The sequence below is a fragment of the Manis javanica genome, chromosome 12 (genome assembly GCF_040802235.1).
Source record: "Manis javanica isolate MJ-LG chromosome 12, MJ_LKY, whole genome shotgun sequence".
NCBI classification, from domain to species: domain Eukaryota; kingdom Metazoa; phylum Chordata; class Mammalia; order Pholidota; family Manidae; genus Manis; species Manis javanica.
Window position 1 is genome coordinate 44,403,949 of NC_133167.1, and position 19,702 is coordinate 44,423,650.

Sequence of the window (19,702 nt, forward strand, 5' to 3'; positions counted from 1 at the left end):
TTAGGAAAACTTGATGAACACCCATATTAGTAAATCTAATTACTATCATTTCATGCCTATAATGTGCAAAATGGTGTCATGAAAAGCTGAAGCTTTGTTCCTGGTCTTATCCAATGAACTTGAGCTATGTGCTGTCAGTAGAGTGTAGTTTTCATTCAGAACTCTCCTACTGTGCCCTTTTTTTTTCAGTCTTTGCTGAAGTCTGTGTGCCCTAATAATTCCCTGACCTCTCTGTCTTATAGTGCCAAGTAAAGGAAGTATCTGAAATCTGAAATTAAGAAGAGATAATTTTACATAAAGAAATTATTTATTGGAGAATGATTTCTGCATTCTAGAGAGGTTGGTGATAGTAAAAATGGCTTAATTATATATGGCTGTATTAAGATTGAGACCCGTAATGAATTTATTTGCTACTCAGCTGTCATTTTCAAAAACATCCTTTGAGTGCTTATTATGTGCCAGGCATAAAGATGAATTAGTCTCATAGACTATCTATGGTTAAAAGAACATATGGGATGTGAACAGATCCCAGAAATGGGCTGCTTTAATTTGTCTGATGGTTCAAGTACAGTTGGACAATATCCATCATATCATAGATAAATTTTCACAAATGCCTAGGGTGCCTAAATGGTTTTCTTGGCTTCACTGGAGATGGCTGGTAATTATAGATTTGCTTTGTTTATGTCACCGTATTCCTATTATGTTAATATGTGTGTGCAAATTAGTTAGTAGTTTAAAACCTATACATACTTAAGGTACTATACAAGAAGATATGTCAAAGAAATAATCAATCCTCCCAAGTTTCCTTCATATGCTACATCTATAGCTTTTCTTCTTCCTTCCTAATTACAAACCTTAAATAGAATTCGTGCCTCATATCGAATTTACCGAGTATCATAATTCCTCCAGGTGGTAAAGATACCTCGAGACAAGTGCTGGGCATAGAAGCCACAGGGCATAAATCTGCAAAGAAGTAAAAAGCTAACCTTTGCAAACAATATGGCTTCTCTCTCACTTACCAACTTTACATTTCCCTGTATGGCCCCGGAAGATGACTGGTTAGCCAGAGACGGGTAAGATTCCTCAAGGGAGGAACAACCTAAGACAGGCACAGTCGCAGGGGGGCCATCAGGTGAGAATTTGGGGATCAACAGAGGTGAGGCTCAGAACCTCACCCCCCCTGCTTTGAGAGAAATCTTCTGCATCCGTGGATGTCTTGCTGCCCTTGTCTAGCCTGGATTAATACTTAGTCCATAGGCACACACCTGATCATCTGATCATCTATATTTGCCTTCTTACAGCACTAAACTATGTTTTCTACCTTTATCTTGCATCTACCTACCACTTCAGCATTTTATTAAAAATAAAAATAATAATAATAATAGGAGAAATGTGGGATCAACATATAAATCAAGTACAAAAATCAAATGAATATTCATATTTGACCTGATGGTTTATAGGTCATATTGCATGATCAAAACCGAAAGTTTCTGTGATGAATGCCCTTGTACTGTTCACCATGTAAGAATTTATTCACTCTGTGAGAATTCGTTCACCATGTAAGAACTTGTTCGTTATGCTTCAGAAGATTGGAGACTGACGAGAATTAGGCTTGAGATGGATTAATGATTGTACATTGAGCATTGACCCCCCTATACTGAATTTTATTGTTGTTAACAACCATTTGATCAATAAATATGAGAGATGCCCTCTCAAAAAAAAAAAAAAAAAAAAACAACTAAAACCATATGAGTTAGGAATACATATATAAAAATACAATAAAGATTTTTAAAAGGAAAAAAAAAAAAAAAGATGAATTAGTCTCCTCCATTCAAGGAAGCAATTTATTAGAAGGTAGGAAGAATAGCTTTAATAAAAAATTATAAAAGATTCTGATGTGCTTATGTGGTAACAGTCCAAAAATGAGTTTTGCTTGAACTGAGGTTTTTAGGCAAATTCTGAGAACCAGCTCTTCTGTCCTAATCTGGAACCTAGCCATTATCCACAACACTAGAATCATATGCACACCTGTGCTTGTATTACACTTACTAAGACTGTTGCAGGAACGACCCTATCTATTATGCCTTTTCAGGTATAGACCCTGTAAAGTACACTTGTCTGAAATGTTATTTTTCCCTATCAGGCACTCAAAAGCCATTTAATTTAGATGTAGAGAGGCAGTTCTGTGATTTTTGTGGCCAAATTTTTGACCTATTGAAATGAGAAATTTCATATGGTTAAACCGGTTAGCAGCTCTGTTGTAGAAAACGAGGGTGTGATGACAATTCATGGGGGGTGAAGGTTTTCCTAATTGGCTGTGGTAAGAAAGCTCCAGCACTGGTGTCTTACTGCTGCCAAATATGACTGCATAAAGCTTTATTAAACAGGGTGTGGTTTGCTTGGGGTTTTGTCTTTGAGAATGGAGTTTAAAGAGAAGTGTCAGAGAGCAGGATTCTATAATCCAGCAATTCAGGCAGCTTAGCTCTTGACAGAAAAAACTGATAAAAGTTAAAATGAATGCATTCCATTTTTAAGATGTAGGTTTGTTCATAATGTCACAAAAAGTGGAAAGCAACTGTTAAGTATTTTCTTTGCTAGAATAATTTGTGACTTACTATTTTAGCAAGGAAATGAAATGATAATGGTGACATAGCATTTATTGAGGGTGTTCTGTGTCTAACTATATCCTGTTTTTCTGTATTTCAGTCAGTTTCTTCCAGTGTCTTTTACTATATCCTCTTTCTCTACCTGACGCCTGTATGTTTCCCCCTCAGAGCTCATTCTTGGACCCCTTTCTCTCTGAAGCTTCTCCCAGCATGAACCCATCTATTCCAAGTTGACATTCTCAACATATTATCTGTAGGTCAGGACTCTCCTCAGAGCTCCAGACTACCAATTAGGCATCGCACAGATGTTTTGGACCAACACATTGAGAACTGAATTCTTGGTTTTCCTCTGTTAGCCTTAAAAAATAGAAGTTATTTTACCAGCAAAACTAGGTTTATTTGGGAATAGCAGAGAATTGCAATTTGTGACAAGCAAGTTATGGCAAATCCATAGGCATGTCCTGAACAGAGAAGACTGCTCTTTTATAGAAGGGGGCCCAGTGGGGAGGACTGTTCTAAACAAAAAGTCCATTGGAGTGAACTGGGAGTCTCATGTGTCGTGGCTTCTCATTGGCTGAGTTGTGACAACAACTCTAATTGGCTGGGCTCTTGCAGGGAGGGGAGAAGCTAAAACAGCCTGGCCTCTGTGTGGGGTCTGAGATTTATCAGGGGTGGTGCCCGTGAGAGCTTCCCCTGCTGGCCTCGGGACACCATGTCGTGAGGTCTCCCTTTATTAGCTTTCACACCTGTAAATATTTAATGTGTCTTCCGAGTCCCTATTTTCTAGGCTTTTCTAGCACAGTAAGTGGTTATCCTATCCATGCACTCCATAAAGAAACCCAGGGGACAATTTTAATCTTCCCTTTCTCCCATATTAGTCACTGGATATTCCTGTTCATTCTATGGCAGACTGTTCCCAAATCTGCCTACCCTCTTTCTCCAGCTACCCTCCCACTAAAACAGCATGGCCTCTGTGTGGGGTCTGAGCTGAGACCCCACACAGAGGCCATGCTGTTTAGGGCACTGCCACCTCCTCCCTCAGATGCTGGTCTCTTTCCTTGTTCTACTTTGCCCCACTGCCTCCTTAATCCTTGCCCCTAAGGCACAAAAATTTAGTTTTCTTTGTTAAATTATGTCATTCTTTTGCTTAAAAAAAAAATCCAAATCTTTACACACACCTTAAGATAAATCCAAAGATTTTACCCTAGATAAACGGCCCGACTTGATTTAGCTCTTGCCAAGCTCTCTAGCCTTACCTTGTGCCATTCCCAGCTTGCTCTCCTGCTTCAGCCACATGCCTGCGAGCTTGGTCCTGCCTCGGGTCTCTGTCCCTCTGCCTTGGGTGCTCCCCTCCACCTCTTCATGCTGCTCTCTTATCCCGCCTTTTCTGCCTTGCTGCCCACCTTCCCACACACACAAACACACTCTGGCAGCCTCCTCTTAATCCTGTATATATCAGTTTACTTAGAGATAAATCCTCATGCTACTTCAAAGGATGACTTCCTTAGACTTCCCTTTATCCAAAGGTAGTCTCCTCTCTTTTCCTTAGAGATAACTTTCCTTTATCTAAAGAAGGCTTCCCTTCTCTATTCCCAAATTACCTCTTCATAGGTTGTTGGTTTCCTTCCTAGCACTTGTAACAGTACCTAATTTTTTCGATTTCTCCCCAAACGGAATATAAGCTCCACTGAGAGCAGAAAACAAGGTTGTCTCATTAATCCTGGTGTCTCCAGTGCCCAGCACTGTCCCCTATATAAAGGAGACACTCAGTCCACGTCTTTTTCTATGTTGGTTTCCTTTCTAGCACTTGTAACAGTACCTAATTTTTTCGATTTCTCCCCAAACAGAATATAAGCTCCACTGAGAGCAGAAAACAAGGTTGTCTCATTAATCCTGGTGTCTCCAGTGCCCAGCACCGTCCCCTATATAAAGGAGACACTCAGTCCACATCTTTTTCTAAATGAGTAGAAAACAACTAACGAAAAGATCACCTTTACTTAAAAATTTGACTCCTGATTATTATGTCTTCTGCAAATTTTACCCTAATAAGAAACTAAATAGTGTTCTCTGAGCCAGGGGTTGAGTAGATTAATCCTGTGAAAAGAGATTTGTTAGTCACTATTTTTTTAAAAAATTGATGTACATTAGTTCTAAAACAAGATGGGTTTTCCAAATGGAAAAATTATAACATTTAGAACTACCATACTTTAGAATCATTTATTCAGAATCATATTTTATCTCATTCAGCATTTAGGGTATAGAAAGTGCATAGGAAACCACACACACAAAAAAACCCTACAAAAATAAAAACAAAATGTCCCTGGTTCTAGCCAAAATGCCAAAATACATTTTAACAGCTTTATTGAGATACAATTGACATACAATAAACTATACATATTTTAAATGTGCAATTTGACCAGCATCAATTTTTAAGTAATCCTGAAGTTGCCTTATAATACATTAGGATGAGTAAACTGTATTGAATAACATATGTATATAAGACAGCACCAAATGAAGAAGATAAATTATACCCTCAGAGAGCTGCTTTAAAAAAATAATTGTGGGAAATGTCAAGAGAATGAAAGTTCTTCCCAAATCATAAGATGCTATGTATGCTTTGTGCCATTTAAAACCTTGTCTTCCCTTTTATATTTTAGCAGGATGTCTCTTCTGGTAGGGGCACCCAAGGCAAACACCACCCAGCCTGGGATTGTGGAAGGAGGGCAAGTCCTCAGATGTGACTGGTCTGCTCACCGTGGGTGCCAGCCCATAGAATTTGATGCAACAGGTAAATGGCAATGCAGTGTGGTCCCTTTTCTTTATATCATTTGTTTGTTTCTTTTACATTTTAATATTTGAAAGCACTTGCTTTATCTAAATATAACAATTTAATGAAATAAGGCTTATAAGCACTTCAGATCCCCAAAGTTATATGAAGACACGTGATATATAATTTTTTTCCTACAATTTTGTGACGTATAAAAGCCTTAAAAGTACATCGTGTTTTCCCTGCTTTGGATGTCTTTAGCTTTAAACTGAATAGTGTCAGTCTGCAGAACTCTGGGGAAAATCTATTCAAATCTTTTGCATTTCTTCTGAGAAGAGGGAGCATGGCTTTTTGTCCTTTTCATGTTGACTTACTGACAGCTGTAGATCAACTCCCTAATCACAAAATAATGTAAGCCTTGAGTTGTGCTGCCAAAACCAGGTGAGGATCTTTTATATTCAAGAAGATTTGGTTGACTTAAAAAATAAAATAGGTAGGGAGCCAAGATGGCGGCGTGAGTAGAGCAGTGGAAATCTCCTCCCAAAAACACATAGAGCTATGAAAATATAACAAAGAAAAATCTTCCTAAAATAGAGACCACAGGACACAGGACAACATCCAGACCACATCCACACCTGCAAGAACCCAGAGCCTTGCGAAGGGGGTAAGATACAAGCCCCAGCCCGGCGGGACCCGAGCGCCCCTCCCCCCGGCTCCCGGCGGGTGGAGAGAAACCGGAGCAGTTTTTTTTTTTTGGCGAGCGCTTTTTGGAAGCCTTAGAGGGACGGGCCCCCGTTGCTGGGGAGGCAGGGTGGCGGGACCGGTGAGGAGGTGCCTGGGAACAGCGCCGGAGGACAAAGAATATCCCGCGTTTCTCCCTGCGAGACCTGGGGGCGGGTGCCTGAGACCGGTGCCTGAGGATGGAGGAGGTCGCGCGTTTTTCCCCTTTTTTTTTTTTTCTCTTTTTGGCAAGCGCTTTTTGGAAGCCTTGAAGGGACGGGGACCCCAGTGCTAGGGAGGCACGGTGGCGGGACTGGTGAGCGGGTGGCTGGGACCGGCGCCTGAGGACAAAGAATATCCCCCGTTTTTCCCTGCGGGACCGGTGGGCGGGTGCCTGAGACCGGCACTTGAGGACAGAGGAAATCGCGCGTTTTCCCCTTTTTTTTTTCTCTTTTCTGCGAGTGCTTTTTGGAAGCCTAAAAGGGACAGGGACCCTGGTGCTAGGGAGGCAGGGCGGCGGGACTGGTGAGCGGGTGCCTGGGACCGGCACCTGAGGACAAAGAATATCCCGCATTTTTCCCTGTGGGACCGGTGGGTGGGTGCCTGAGACCAGCACCTGAGGACGGAAGAAATCGCGCGTTTTTCCCCTTTTTTTTCTCTCTTTTTGCCAAGTGCTTTTTGGAAGCCTTGAAGGGACAGGGACCCCGGTGCTAGGGAGGCAGGGCGGCAGGACTGGTGAGCGGGTGCGTGGGACCAGTGCCTGAGGACAAAGAATATTGAGCGTTCCTTCCCTGCGGGACCGGTGGGTGGGTGCTTTTTGGAAGCCTTGAAAGGACAGGGACCCTGGTGCTAGGGAGACAGGGCAGCAGGACCAGTGCGCGGGTGCCTGGGACCGGCACCTGAGGAAAAAAAAAAAAAAATCGCGTGTTTTTTCTTTTTTTTTTCCTTTCTGTTCCCTCTCTCATTGTTGCTGTTGTTGTTTTGGTTTGGAGAGTGCTTTTTGGAAATCTTAAAGGGGCAGGACAGGTCACTTAGACCAGAAGCAGGGAATCTGGGGATCTCTGGGCACTCTAACCCCCTGGGCAGCAGGGAGCACAGAGGCCCCTTACGGAGATAAATAGTCTCCTGGCTGCTCCCCCTCTAACGGGGCTCCACCATTTTGGAGGAACAGCCCCAGCCAGGCCAAGCCCACAACAACAGTGGAGATAAACCCCAAAGCAACTGGGCAGGAAGCAGAAGCCCTGTCTGCGCACAGCTGCCCAGCACAAGCCACTAGAGGTCGCTATTCTCCCAGGAAAAGGCTACAAACCAACAAGAAGGGAAGCTCTTCCAGCGGTCACTTGTACCAGCTCTGCAGACTATCTCTATCACCATGAAAAGGCAAAACTACAGGCAGACAAAGATCACAGAGACAACACCTGAGAAGGAGACAGACCTAACTAGTCCTCCTGAAAAAGAATTCAAAATAAAAATCATGAACATGCTGACAGAGATGCAGAAAAAAATGCAAGAGCAATGGGATGAGATGCAGAGAAAAATGCAAGAGCAGTGGGATGAGATGCAGAGAAAAATGCAAGAGCAGTGGGATGAAGTCCGGAAGGAGATCACAGATGTCAGGAAAGAGATCACAGAAGTGAAACAATCCCTGGAAGGATTTATAAGCAGAATGGATAAGATGCAAGAGGCCATTGAAGGAATAGAAGCCAGAGAACAGGAACGTATAGAAGCTGACATAGAGAGAGATAAAAGGATCTCCAGGAATGAAACAACACTAAGAGAAATATGTGACCAATACAAAAGGAAAAACATTCGTATTATAGGGATACCAGAAGAGGAAGAAAGAGGAAAAGGGATAGAAAGGGTCTTTGAAGAAATAATTGCTGAAAACTTCCCCAAACTGGGGGAGGAAATAATCGAACAGACCATGGAATTATACAGAACCCCCAACAGAAAGGATCCAAGGAGGACAACACCAAGACACATAATAATTAAAATGGCAAGGATCAAGGACAAGGAAAGAGTTTTAAAGGCAGCTAGAGAGAAAAAGGTCACCTATAAAGGAAAACCAATCAGGCTAACATCAGACTTCTCAACAGAAACCCTACAGGCCAGAAGAGAATGGCATGATATACTTAATGCAATGAAACAGAAGGGCCTTGAACCAAGGATACTGTATCCAGCACGACTATCATTTAAATATGATGGTGGGATCAAACAATTCCCAGACAAGCAAAAGCTGAGGGAATTTGCTTCCCACAAACCACCTCTACAGGGCATCCTACAGGGACTGCTCTAGATGGGAGCACCCCTAAAAAGAGCACAGAACAAAACACACAACATATGAAGAAGGGAGGAGGAGGAATAAGAAGGGAGAGAAGAAAAGACTCTCCAGACAGTGTATATAACAGCTCAATAAGCGAGCTAAGTTAGGCAGTAAGATACTAAAGAAGCTAACCTTGAACCTTTGGTAACCACGAATCTAAAGCCTGCAATGGCAATAAGTACATATCTTTCAATAGTCACCCTAAATGTAAATGGACTTAATGCACCAATCAAAAGACATAGAGTAATAGAATGGATAAAAAAGCAAGACCCATCTATATGCTGCTTACAAGAAACTCACCTTAAACCCAAAGATAAGCATAGACTAAAAGTCAAGGGATGGAAAAACATATTTCAGGCAAACAACAGTGAGAAGAAAGCAGGGGTTGCAGTACTAATATCAGACAAAATAGACTTCAAAACAAAGAAAGTAACAAGAGATAAAGAAGGCCACTACATAATGATAAAGGGCTTAGTCCAACAAGAGGATATAACCATTCTAAATATATATGCACCCAATACAGGAGCACCAGCATATGTGAAGCAAATACTAACAGAACTAAAGAGGGAAATAGACTGCAATGCATTCATTGTAGGAGACTTCAACACACCACTCACCCCAAAGGATAGATCCACCGGGCAGAAAATAAGTAAAGACACACAGGCACTGAACAACACACTAGAACAGATGGACCTAATAGACATCTATAGAACTTTACATCCAAAAGCAACAGGATATACATTCTTCTCAAGTGCACATGGAACATTCTCTAGAATAGACCACATACTAGCTCACAAAAAGAGCCTCAGTAAATTCCACAATATTGAAATTCTACCAACCAATTTTTCAGACCACAAAGGTATGAAAGTAGAAATAAATTCTACAAAGAAAACAAAAAGGCTCACAAACACATGGAGGCTTAACAACATGCTACTAAATAATCAATGGATCAATGAACAAATCAAAATAGAGATCAAGGAATATATAGAAACAAATGACAACAACAACACTAAGCCCCAACTTCTGTGGGATGCAGCGAAAGCAGTCTTAAGAGGAAAGTATATAGCAATCCAGGCACACTTGAAGAAGGAAGAACAATCCCAAATGAATAGTCTAACATCACAATTATTAAAACTGGAAAAAGAAGAACAAATGAGGCCTAAAGTCAGCAGAAGGAGGGACATAATAAAGATCAGAGAAGAAATAAACAAAATTGAGAAGAATAAAACAATAGCAAAAATCAACGAAACCAAGAGCTGGTTCTTTGAGAAAATAAACAAAATAGATAAGCCTCTAGCCCAACTTATTAAGAGAAAAAGAGAGTCAACACAAATCAACATAATCAGAAATGAGAATGGAAAAATCACGACAGACTCCACAGAAATACAAAGAATTATTAAAGACTACTATGAAAACCTATATGCCAACAAGCTGGAAAACCTAGAAGAAATGGACAACTTCCTAGAAAAATACAACCTCCCAAGACTGACCAAGGAAGAAACACAAAAGTTAAACAAACCAATTACAAGCAAAGAAATTGAAACAGTAATCAAAAAACTACCCAAGAACAAAACCCCGGGGCCGGACGGATTTACCTCGGAATTTTATCAGACACACAGAGAAGACATAATACCCATTCTCCTTAAAGTGTTCCACAAAATAGAAGAAGAGGGAATACTCCCAAACTCATTCTATGAAGCCAACATCACCCTAATACCAAAACCAGGCAAAGACCCCACCAAAAAAGAAAATTACAGACCAATATCCCTGATGAACGTAGATGCAAAAATACTCAATAAAATATTAGCAAACAGAATTCAACAGTATATCAAAAGGATCATACACCATGACCAAGTGGGGTTCATCCCAGGGATGCAAGGATGGTACAACATTCGAAAATCCATCAACATCATCCACCACATCAACAAAAAGAAAGACAAAAACCACATGATCATCTCCATAGATGCTGAAAAAGCATTTGACAAAATTCAACATCCATTCATGATAAAAACTCTCAGCAAAATGGGAATAGAGGGCAAGTACCTCAACATAATAAAGGCCATATATGATAAACCCACAGCCAGCATTATACTGAACAGCGAGAAGCTGAAAGCATTTCCACTGAGATCGGGAACCAGACAGGGATGCCCACTCTCCCCACTGTTATTTAACATAGTACTGGAGGTCCTAGCCACGGCAATCAGAGAAAACAAAGAAATACAAGGAATCCAGATTGGTAAAGAAGAAGTTAAACTGTCACTATTTGCAGATGATATGATACTGTACATAAAAAACCCTAAAGACTCCACTCCAAAACTACTAGAACTGATATCGGAATACAGCAAAGTTGCAGGATACAAAATCAACACACAGAAATCTGTAGCTTTCCTATACACTAACAACGAATCAATAGAAAGAGAAATCAGGAAAACAATTCCATTCACCATTGCATCAAAAAGAATAAAATACCTAGGAATAAACCTAACCAAGGAAGTGAAAGACTTATACTCTGAAAACTACAAGTCACTCTTAAGAGAAATTAAAGGGGACACTAATAAATGGAAACTCATCCCATGCTCATGGCTAGGAAGAATTAATATCGTCAAAATGGCCATCCTGCCGAAAGCAATATACAAATTTGATGCAATCCCTCTCAAATTACCAGCAACATTCTTCAATGAATTGGAACAAATAATTCAAAAATTCATATGGAAACACCAAAGACCCCGAATAGCCAAAGCAATCCTGAAAAAGAAGAATAAAGTAGGGGGGATCTCACTCCACAACTTCAAGCTCTACTACAAAGCCATAGTAATCAAGACAATTTGGTACTGGCACAAGAACAGAGCCACAGACCAGTGGAACAGATTAGAGACCCCAGAAATTAACCCAAACATATATGGTCAATTAATATTTGATAAAGGAGCCATGGACATACAATGGCAAAATGACAGTCTCTTCAACAGATGGTGCTGGCAAAACTGGACAGCTACATGTAGGAGAATGAAACTGGACCATTGTCTAACCCCATATACAAAGGTAAACTCAAAATGGATCAAAGACCTGAATGTAAGTCACGAAACCATTAAACTCTTGGAAAAAAACATAGGCAAAAACCTCTTAGACATAAACATGAGTGATCTCTTCTTGAACATATCTCCCCGGGCAAGGAAAACAACAGCAAAAATGAGCAAGTGGGACTACATTAAGCTGAAAAGCTTCTGTACAGCAAAAGACACCATCAATAGAACAAAAAGGAACCCTACAGTATGGGAGAATATATTTGAAAATGACAGATCTGATAAAGGCTTGACGTCCAGAATATATAAAGAGCTCACACGCCTCAACAAACAAAAAACAAATAACCCAATTAAAAAATGGGCAGAGGAACTGAACAGACAGTTCTCCAAAAAAGAAATACAGATGGCCAAGAGACACATGAAAAGATGCTCCACATCGCTAATTATCAGAGAAATGCAAATTAAAACTACAATGAGGTATCACCTCACACCAGTAAGGATAGCTGCCATCCAAAAGACAAACAACAACAAATGTTGGCGAGGCTGTGGAGAAAGGGGAACCCTCCTACACTGCTGGTGGGAATGTAAATTAGTTCAACCATTGTGGAAAGCAGTATGGAGGTGCATCAAAATGCTCAAAACAGACCTACCATTTGACCCAGGAATTCCACTCCTAGGAATTTACCCTAAGAACGCAGCAATCAAGTTTGAGAAAGACAGATGCACTCCTATGTTTATCGCAGCACTATTTACAATAGCCAAGAATTGGAAGCAACCTAAATGTCCATCTGTAGATGAATGGATAAAGAAGATGTGGTACATATACACAATGGAATACTACTCAGCCATAAGAAGTGGAAAAATCCAACCATTTGCAGCAACATGGATGGAGCTGGAGAGTATTATGCTCAGTGAAATAAGCCAAGCGGAGAAAGAGAAATACCAAATGATTTCACTCATCTGAGGAGTATAGGAACAAAGGAAAAACTGAAGGAACAAAACAGCAGCAGAATTACAGAACCCAAAAATGGACTAACAGGTACCAAAGGGAAAGGAACTGGGGAGGATGGGTGGGCAGGGAGGGATAAGGGGGGGGAAGAAGAAGGGGGGTATTAAGATTAGCATGCATGGGGGGGAGGGAGAAAGGGTAGGGTGGGCTGCACAACACAGAGAGGACAAGTAGTGACTCTACAACATTTTGCTAAGCTGATGGACAGTAACCGTAATGTGGTTGTTAGGGGGGACCTGATATAGGGGAGAGCATAGTAAACATAGTATTCTTCAGGTAAGTGTAGATTAAAAATTTAAAAAAAAAAAAAAGAAAGAAAGAAAGAAAAGGGGGATTACTCCTTAACAGGATAAAACTATTGGTAAATCAAAGATCAACGCATGCTTTAAATATCCTTAATGTTGATCACTTAAAGGGTGTCAGATGATCAGCTATGGAGGTACTCTTTTCTGATAATATTCCTTTCTCTTAATTAAAAAAAAAAAAAAAAAAAGCAGTTACTGTGTGCTGACCTCCAATGAGTTCTGCACAGTGGTATAGAGGGCATGTCAAAGTGTGGGCAAAGGGTCTGTTTGTTTCTACGCAGAAGATCAAGGCCTAGCTTGGATACCCAGAAAATGAACTAAGATACGATGTGAGGAGGAGCTTCCGGCATCAGCACTCTCTGGAGGACTCGTGCCGGGGGATGATCATCAAAAAGCCTCCACAGGGATCCGGACGATGCTGCGGTTGTGGCTGCATCCAGCCCACCATCTCCTGGACTTGCCATGAGAAGGAGGAGGGAGATGTCTAGGCTGGCATGTGCATACAGTGAGACAACGAATTTGACTGGATCTGTACTGTTGGAACTCAACCAGGAGTTGGGAGGGGTGCAAGTTGTAGCACCCCAAAATCTCATGACTATAGACTATCTATGGTTAAAAGAACATATGGGATGTGAACAGATCCCAGAAATGGGCTGCTTTAATTTGTCTGATGGTTCAAGTACAGTTGGAAAATATCCATCATATCATAGATAAATTTTCACAAATGCCTAGGGTGCCTAAATGGTTTTCTTGGCTTCACTGGAGATGGCTGGTGATTATAGATTTGCTTTGTTTATGTCACCGTATTCCTATTATGTCAATATGTGTGTGCAAATTAGTTAGTAGTTTAAAACCTATACATACTTAAGGTACTACACAAGAAGATATGTCAAAGAAATAATCAATCCTCCCAAGTTTCCTTCATATGCTACATCTATAGCTTTTCTTCTTCCTTCCTAATTACAAACTTTAAATAGAATTCGTGCCTCATATCGAATTTACCGAGTATCATAATTCCTCCAGGTGGTAAAGATACCTCGAGACAAGTGCTGGGCATAGAAGCCACAGGGCATAAATCTGCAAAGAAGTAAAAAGCTAACCTTTGCAAACAATATGGCTTCTCTCTCACTTACCAACTTTACATTTCCCTGTATGGCCCCGGAAGATGACTGGTTAGCCAGAGACGGGTAAGATTCCTCAAGGGAGGAACAACCTAAGACAGGCACAGTCGCAGGGGGGCCATCAGGTGAGAATTTGGGGATCAACAGAGGTGAGGCTCAGAACCTCACCCCCCCTGCTTTGAGAGAAATCTTCTGCATCCGTGGATGTCTTGCTGCCCTTGTCTAGCCTGGATTAATACTTAGTCCATAGGCACACACCTGATCATCTGATCATCTACATTTGCCTTCTTACAGCACTAAACTATGTTTTCTACCTTTATCTTGCATCTACCTACCACTTCAGCATTTTATTAAAAATAAAAATAATAATAATAATAGGAGAAATGTGGGATCAACATATAAATCAAGTACAAAAATCAAATGAATATTCATATTTGACCTGATGGTTTATAGGTCATATTGCATGATCAAAACCGAAAGTTTCTGTGATGACTGCCCTTGTACTGTTCACCATGTAAGAATTTATTCACTCTGTAAGAATTCGTTCACCATGTAAGAACTTGTTCGTTATGCTTCAGAAGATTGGAGACTGACGAGAATTAGGCTTGAGATGGATTAATGATTGTACATTGAGCATTGACCCCCCTATACTGAATTTTATTGTTGTTAACAACCATTTGATCAATAAATATGAGAGATGCCCTCTCAAAAAAAAAAAAAAATAAAATAAAATAAAATAAAATTTCTAAACCTGAAATTTATTGAGAAAATAATGTGTTATGGTTTTGATAACAATAAAATTTTATCTACAGGGACAAATTTCAGTGTCTGATGTAAGTGTAAGGAGAAAAAATAGCACAAGGAAGATGAGAAATAAGGAATAACTTAAGTTTTACATTTATATCAGTGATATAAATTATATGTACTCCTATACCCATTTTTATTAGTATGTATTTCTATATTTGTGAAAGCTTAAAGAATCCTCAAAGAAATAATGTGCATCCTTCTTGTATAATAGTTTTAAAAACTTTTTTAACGATTCTGATTTGCTGGCTTTGACAGATTATTTTCAGATAATAAGCCTAAAGAAAATTAATCCTTTGTTTATATTGTTATTTCCTGCTACTTCTAAAATATTTTCATTATGTGAATTATAGTTATTAGTGAAACAGGAATCATGATGTAGGCTCTTCCATTTGATATCCAGGATCTGTGCCAAAAAGTAAGTGCCAGTCCTTAAGCCAGTTCTTCATATGAATCAGATCCTTTGTTTTGTTTTTTTTCCATTTGAAACCATCTGCATTAAACACTGTTGTTTTTTCCATATATGGCTGACATTTGAAAAACTCCAAGAGTATGTACATAGGCTCAGTTTTATCACATATGGAAAAATATCTGTGATACAGAATTTTTTGGGTCAGGGCATTTATATCGTAATAAAATATGAATACGAATAAAATGAAACTACTTTTCAGTTTTGATAGGTTGAACTCTCCAGATATGTTTCTGTATCCAACATCATAGGTTTTTGTGTAGTGCAAGGTAATTTATTACTGGACTTTTTTGAAATTTGGTTTTATATAATACTTTATTGAAAAAACAGTATATGAACCTGGTAGGAAAAATTCCAAACAATCCAAAAGGGTATAACAATGAAAATGGCCTCTCACATCAGCCTTCTTAGAGGCAATCACGCTAAACAATTTGTTTTATTTATCTAGAATGTTTCTGGTCCCTATGAACGTATGCACCTTTAAAAAAAATCACTAAAAGGAATATACTAAATACTACTATTAGACATCTGACTCTCCCCACCACCCCCAAAAATATAAAGCTCTTATACAGCTTTCTATATTGACATAAATGGACTCATCTCATTCTTTGCAAACCACTGACAGTATTCTGTTCTGTAGTATATATCGCCTAATTTATTTAATTCATATTTGCTATTGATGGGCAGTTAGGTGTTTCCAGTCTTCTGTAATTATAAACCTTGCTATAGTGAAAATCTTATACACAGGTGTGAGTGCAAATGTGTATGTCTATAGGACAAAGTCCAAATGGGATTTTCAGATTAAAGCATATATATATTTAAAGTTTTGATGGATATTGCAAATTATTCTTTACAGCAGCTTACATCCCTCCATTTATGTTTCCTAAAGCACATGCCAGTACCACTTAATCAGTACTGAGGCATTAGTTAATATTTGGCCAGTACACATTCTCACCGTTCTCCCCAGTTGCCCTGGGTACCCGCTGACAGCTTGTTCTCTACAGCGGACAAAGTGATTCTTCTAAAATATTCAGGTCATAACACTTCTCAGATTCCACTAATACCTTCTTGTTGTCTCACAGAAGCCGAGAGGCTCTGAGTGTTCCAGCCCGCTCTTTCTGTCTTTACCTTCATCTTCTCTTCTCCCCTCCTTCACTCTGTCCAACCTCACTGGGTCTCTCTGCAGTATTGTGTAAACAGAAGACACATTCCCAACTCCCCTTGCCCAGGCGCTTTCCTCTGCCTGCAGCATTGTTTTCCCACATGTCCATTGTACTCCCTTCACCAGCTTTAAGAACTGCTTAAATACCATCTTTTGGTAATGCCCTGACCATCTTACTTAAAACTGCAATTTCGCCTTTGCCACTTGGTACTTCCATCCTCTTCTCTGCTTTGTTTTTCCCTGTAGTATTCACATTGCTTGTAAATTATTTATTTTTAGTTAATGTTTTTCTCTTAGGATGTATGTTCCATGAGGACTTCTTAAAAAATGTTCTGTTCACTGTTGAATTCCACAATACCCATTACCTAGCACTGGATGTTGCCCATAATAGATAAATGAGTGAATGAATCATAAGAGCTTTTTCTATAGTGAAGAAATAACTAAAGTTCTTTAGTTACGTATGTACAAATATATACTTTTTTGGTCTGTTCTCTCTTTTCCTTGCTCATGGTGTTTCTGTAGTCATTTTGGATAACTCTGAGACTTGTCTCATAAAAAGAATGTACATATGGACTTCATTTTTTATGTTCCAATTTTTGTCCAAATAGTGTTTATTTGAATTTTTTTTATTGTCCTCTCTGTATATACCACCCTTCCCGTGTTCTCCCCCTACTGCTACGTTATGTGTGTTTATTTGAATTTAAGAAAAGAAGATAATATAAATTTCATTAACCTAGTCAACATAATGTGTATCTAGAAACAGCATTGTTAGACTATGTCTTGATTTCACAAAAGAGATGCTTCAAACTCCAGCACCTCCCTAAAATTAACCTTAGACCTCTGTCCTGAGGAGCTCTCACCCAGATACAAACATCTATTCACCACAAATGTCTTTGAGCTTTTCTATTATCTCAAGGACGACAGTGACTTTTCTCTCTTTCCATCTCAGTCCTGTGTCCAGGGAGATAGCAGCTGAGTGGAAAAGTGTGGTTTCCAGAGGCAAGATGTCTGGGCTCAAGCCCAGGCTCTGCCATGTACAGCTGTTTAACTTGCCCAGGTTACTGTCAGGCCACTGCATCACCAGACCTGCCCCACAGTTAGGCAGTAAACTGAGTGAGTGAATATTTATGAGCTGAGACATGTAAAGTGCTTAGTACAAGGACGCGCACGTTGCTATGGCTCAGTAAATATAAACTGTGTTACGTCGTTACTACTTATTCCCTTCTGCTGTCTCAGGGACTCTGCCTATTCCCTCATTCATCTCTATGTCCCTGCTATACATTTGTCCTTTCCCTTTTTTTTTTTTTTAACTTTCAAGCATTTTAAAATTATTTCTACTTACACCTGAAAAACTAATCTAAGCAGCTTCCCCTAGAGTACGTATCTTCTCTTAGTCATTTTCTTTTCTCCTCTTCACAGCCAGGAGATGGAATACTGTGCCTCTCCCCATCACTGCTGGGTTCAGCTACTGCATCTGGCAGCACCCTCATCCCTACCCAGCAGTGGCTCTAATTGGAATCATTAGTGGGAACCTTCTCCAGTGGACACTTTTGATCCCTCACCTTCTTGGACCTCTCTTTTGCAATTCCCCCCATTGACTGTTCCTTCCTTATTTAAAGTCTCTGCTCTTTGTCCAAAACCATCATGTCCCCTTGTTCTTCTTGACCTTGATACTCTTGTGGAGTTTGCCCTTTGAGTCTTCCTTCTGCACTCATTCCATATTTGCCAAGTACCATGGTGTCATGAAAAGGAAATAGGCCTTGGAGTAGGACAAACTTTGGTTCAAATGCAGGCTCTGCCATTTTTCCAATGTTACCCTGGGAAAATACCTACCTTTCTGCATTCTGTAATGTATTTATGAGATGATTGTGAAGAGTTTAAATTAGTTTATCTCCTTTACTTTATTGTGTTTCTGAGTCCAGAAGAAACTTTAATCCTTAAAAGGGCTCTGTCCTCATGTTTTTTAATATTTAGGAAAAATTTATAAAATTCTGTATTTAAATTAGGTCTGATTTATATAATATGGTAGATAATACAATTACTCATCAGTAATATGTTTTTAAAATTTCTAGGAAAGACTTCAAGTTTAGCTTATGCCCACATGGCTTTTTCTAGCCAATAAAACATCAGCAGAAGTGTGTCATTTGTGGATAGGGGGTTTAGGAGGTGGGGTATTATTCTGCCCTTACCACACATTCTAGTGAGGAGTGACAGTGTAAATGACAGAGCCTCCATGAGTTTGGGCCCCTGGCTGAGAAAGACATGGAACAGAGACGCTTCCTGTCCCACAGTGTATGTGTACAAAATAACCCTGTTATTTTTGACTAATGGACTTTGGAGATGCTTGTCACTATGGCATAATATAGCCTAACTGAATAATACATAAAGGGACAGTAAAATGGAATATTATCAATAGTCAGCTGTTGGAAAATGATTATCAAAACCCTTTCCTATTGTACATGCCACTTTGATCTTCCATTAGGTTTCCTGTTGTATTTTGCTGGGTCCTAGGTGGCTAAGTGACTAGATATCATTGCTTATGCAAAAAATGACCCTTGGTTGGTAAATTGAATTTAGACTGGAAACAACTATAGACTATCAGCACCTGATAGGGATGCTGTAGCTTTGGGGTTCCCTAAGTATAGTGACTCTTACAACTGGCATTTCCTTTGTGGGAACCCTGAAAGCTGTAGCTGTGGAGTCATTTTAAGAGATACCATTTCTGTGTTGCATGAGTCTTTGAAGCCAGGGTAGCTCCCACATCCACCAGATCTTGTTTCCTTGTATCTGAGCTGTCCCTGATGAGGCCCAGAGAGGAGCTGTGGACGTCTGTGTGTACTGCTCTACAGGGAAGTTCATGTAAGAACTTTCACAAGGAGGTATGTCTGCTTCTGTCCTATGTCCTTTAAATAGTCTGGTGTTACATGTGACCTTTGGTAGTTCTGAGAGACTGAAAGTTGAATTGAGCCTTGAGAACCCCCCTTATCATTGCTGCATCAACATGTGAAGTTTGTAACTATATAACTTCCTTTAGGCTCATTTGTTTCTTGCCTGTTTCTCCTTAGGAAAAACAGAAGAGTGGCTTTATCCCTTCCTGTTAAAAGGACAAATGTCAGCTAGCCCCAGAATCACAATAAAGGTTTTTACAGTAAGGTACTTTTTGGAGATACCATAAATGTTTAGTGTTGCATAGGATATTAGGAACTGTCTTTTGCCATCCCCACCCTCATCCTTTAGGTCAGGTTCTGCTGTACACTCAGTGCGCTAAGGACAGCTCCTTTTCTTAATTAAAGTGAAATTTACTTTGACTTTCTTTTTCTTTTTTCTGGTTGTATCTTTGTTTTTCTGACTAGACCATAAGCTCTCCAACAAAGAAGGGAACAAAAATTTGTTTCT

The 19,702-nt window shown here is 39.8% G+C and overlaps 1 protein-coding gene across 4 annotated transcripts in view; it reads left to right on the forward strand.

The window, feature by feature from the left end:
• ITGAV (integrin subunit alpha V) overlaps positions 1-19,702 on the forward strand; it is a 104,690-nt gene that overhangs the window by 6,986 nt on the left and 78,002 nt on the right. For 2 of the 4 annotated variants that reach the window (XM_037000245.2, XM_037000243.2), the window contains exon 2: positions 5,264-5,394. In XM_037000245.2, coding sequence (XP_036856140.1) covers positions 5,264-5,394 — 131 coding nt within the window. Of the gene's footprint in view, positions 1-5,263; positions 5,395-19,702 lie in introns of those variants that run through there. The other 2 variants (XM_037000244.2, XM_073218552.1) reach the window with 2 other exon arrangements.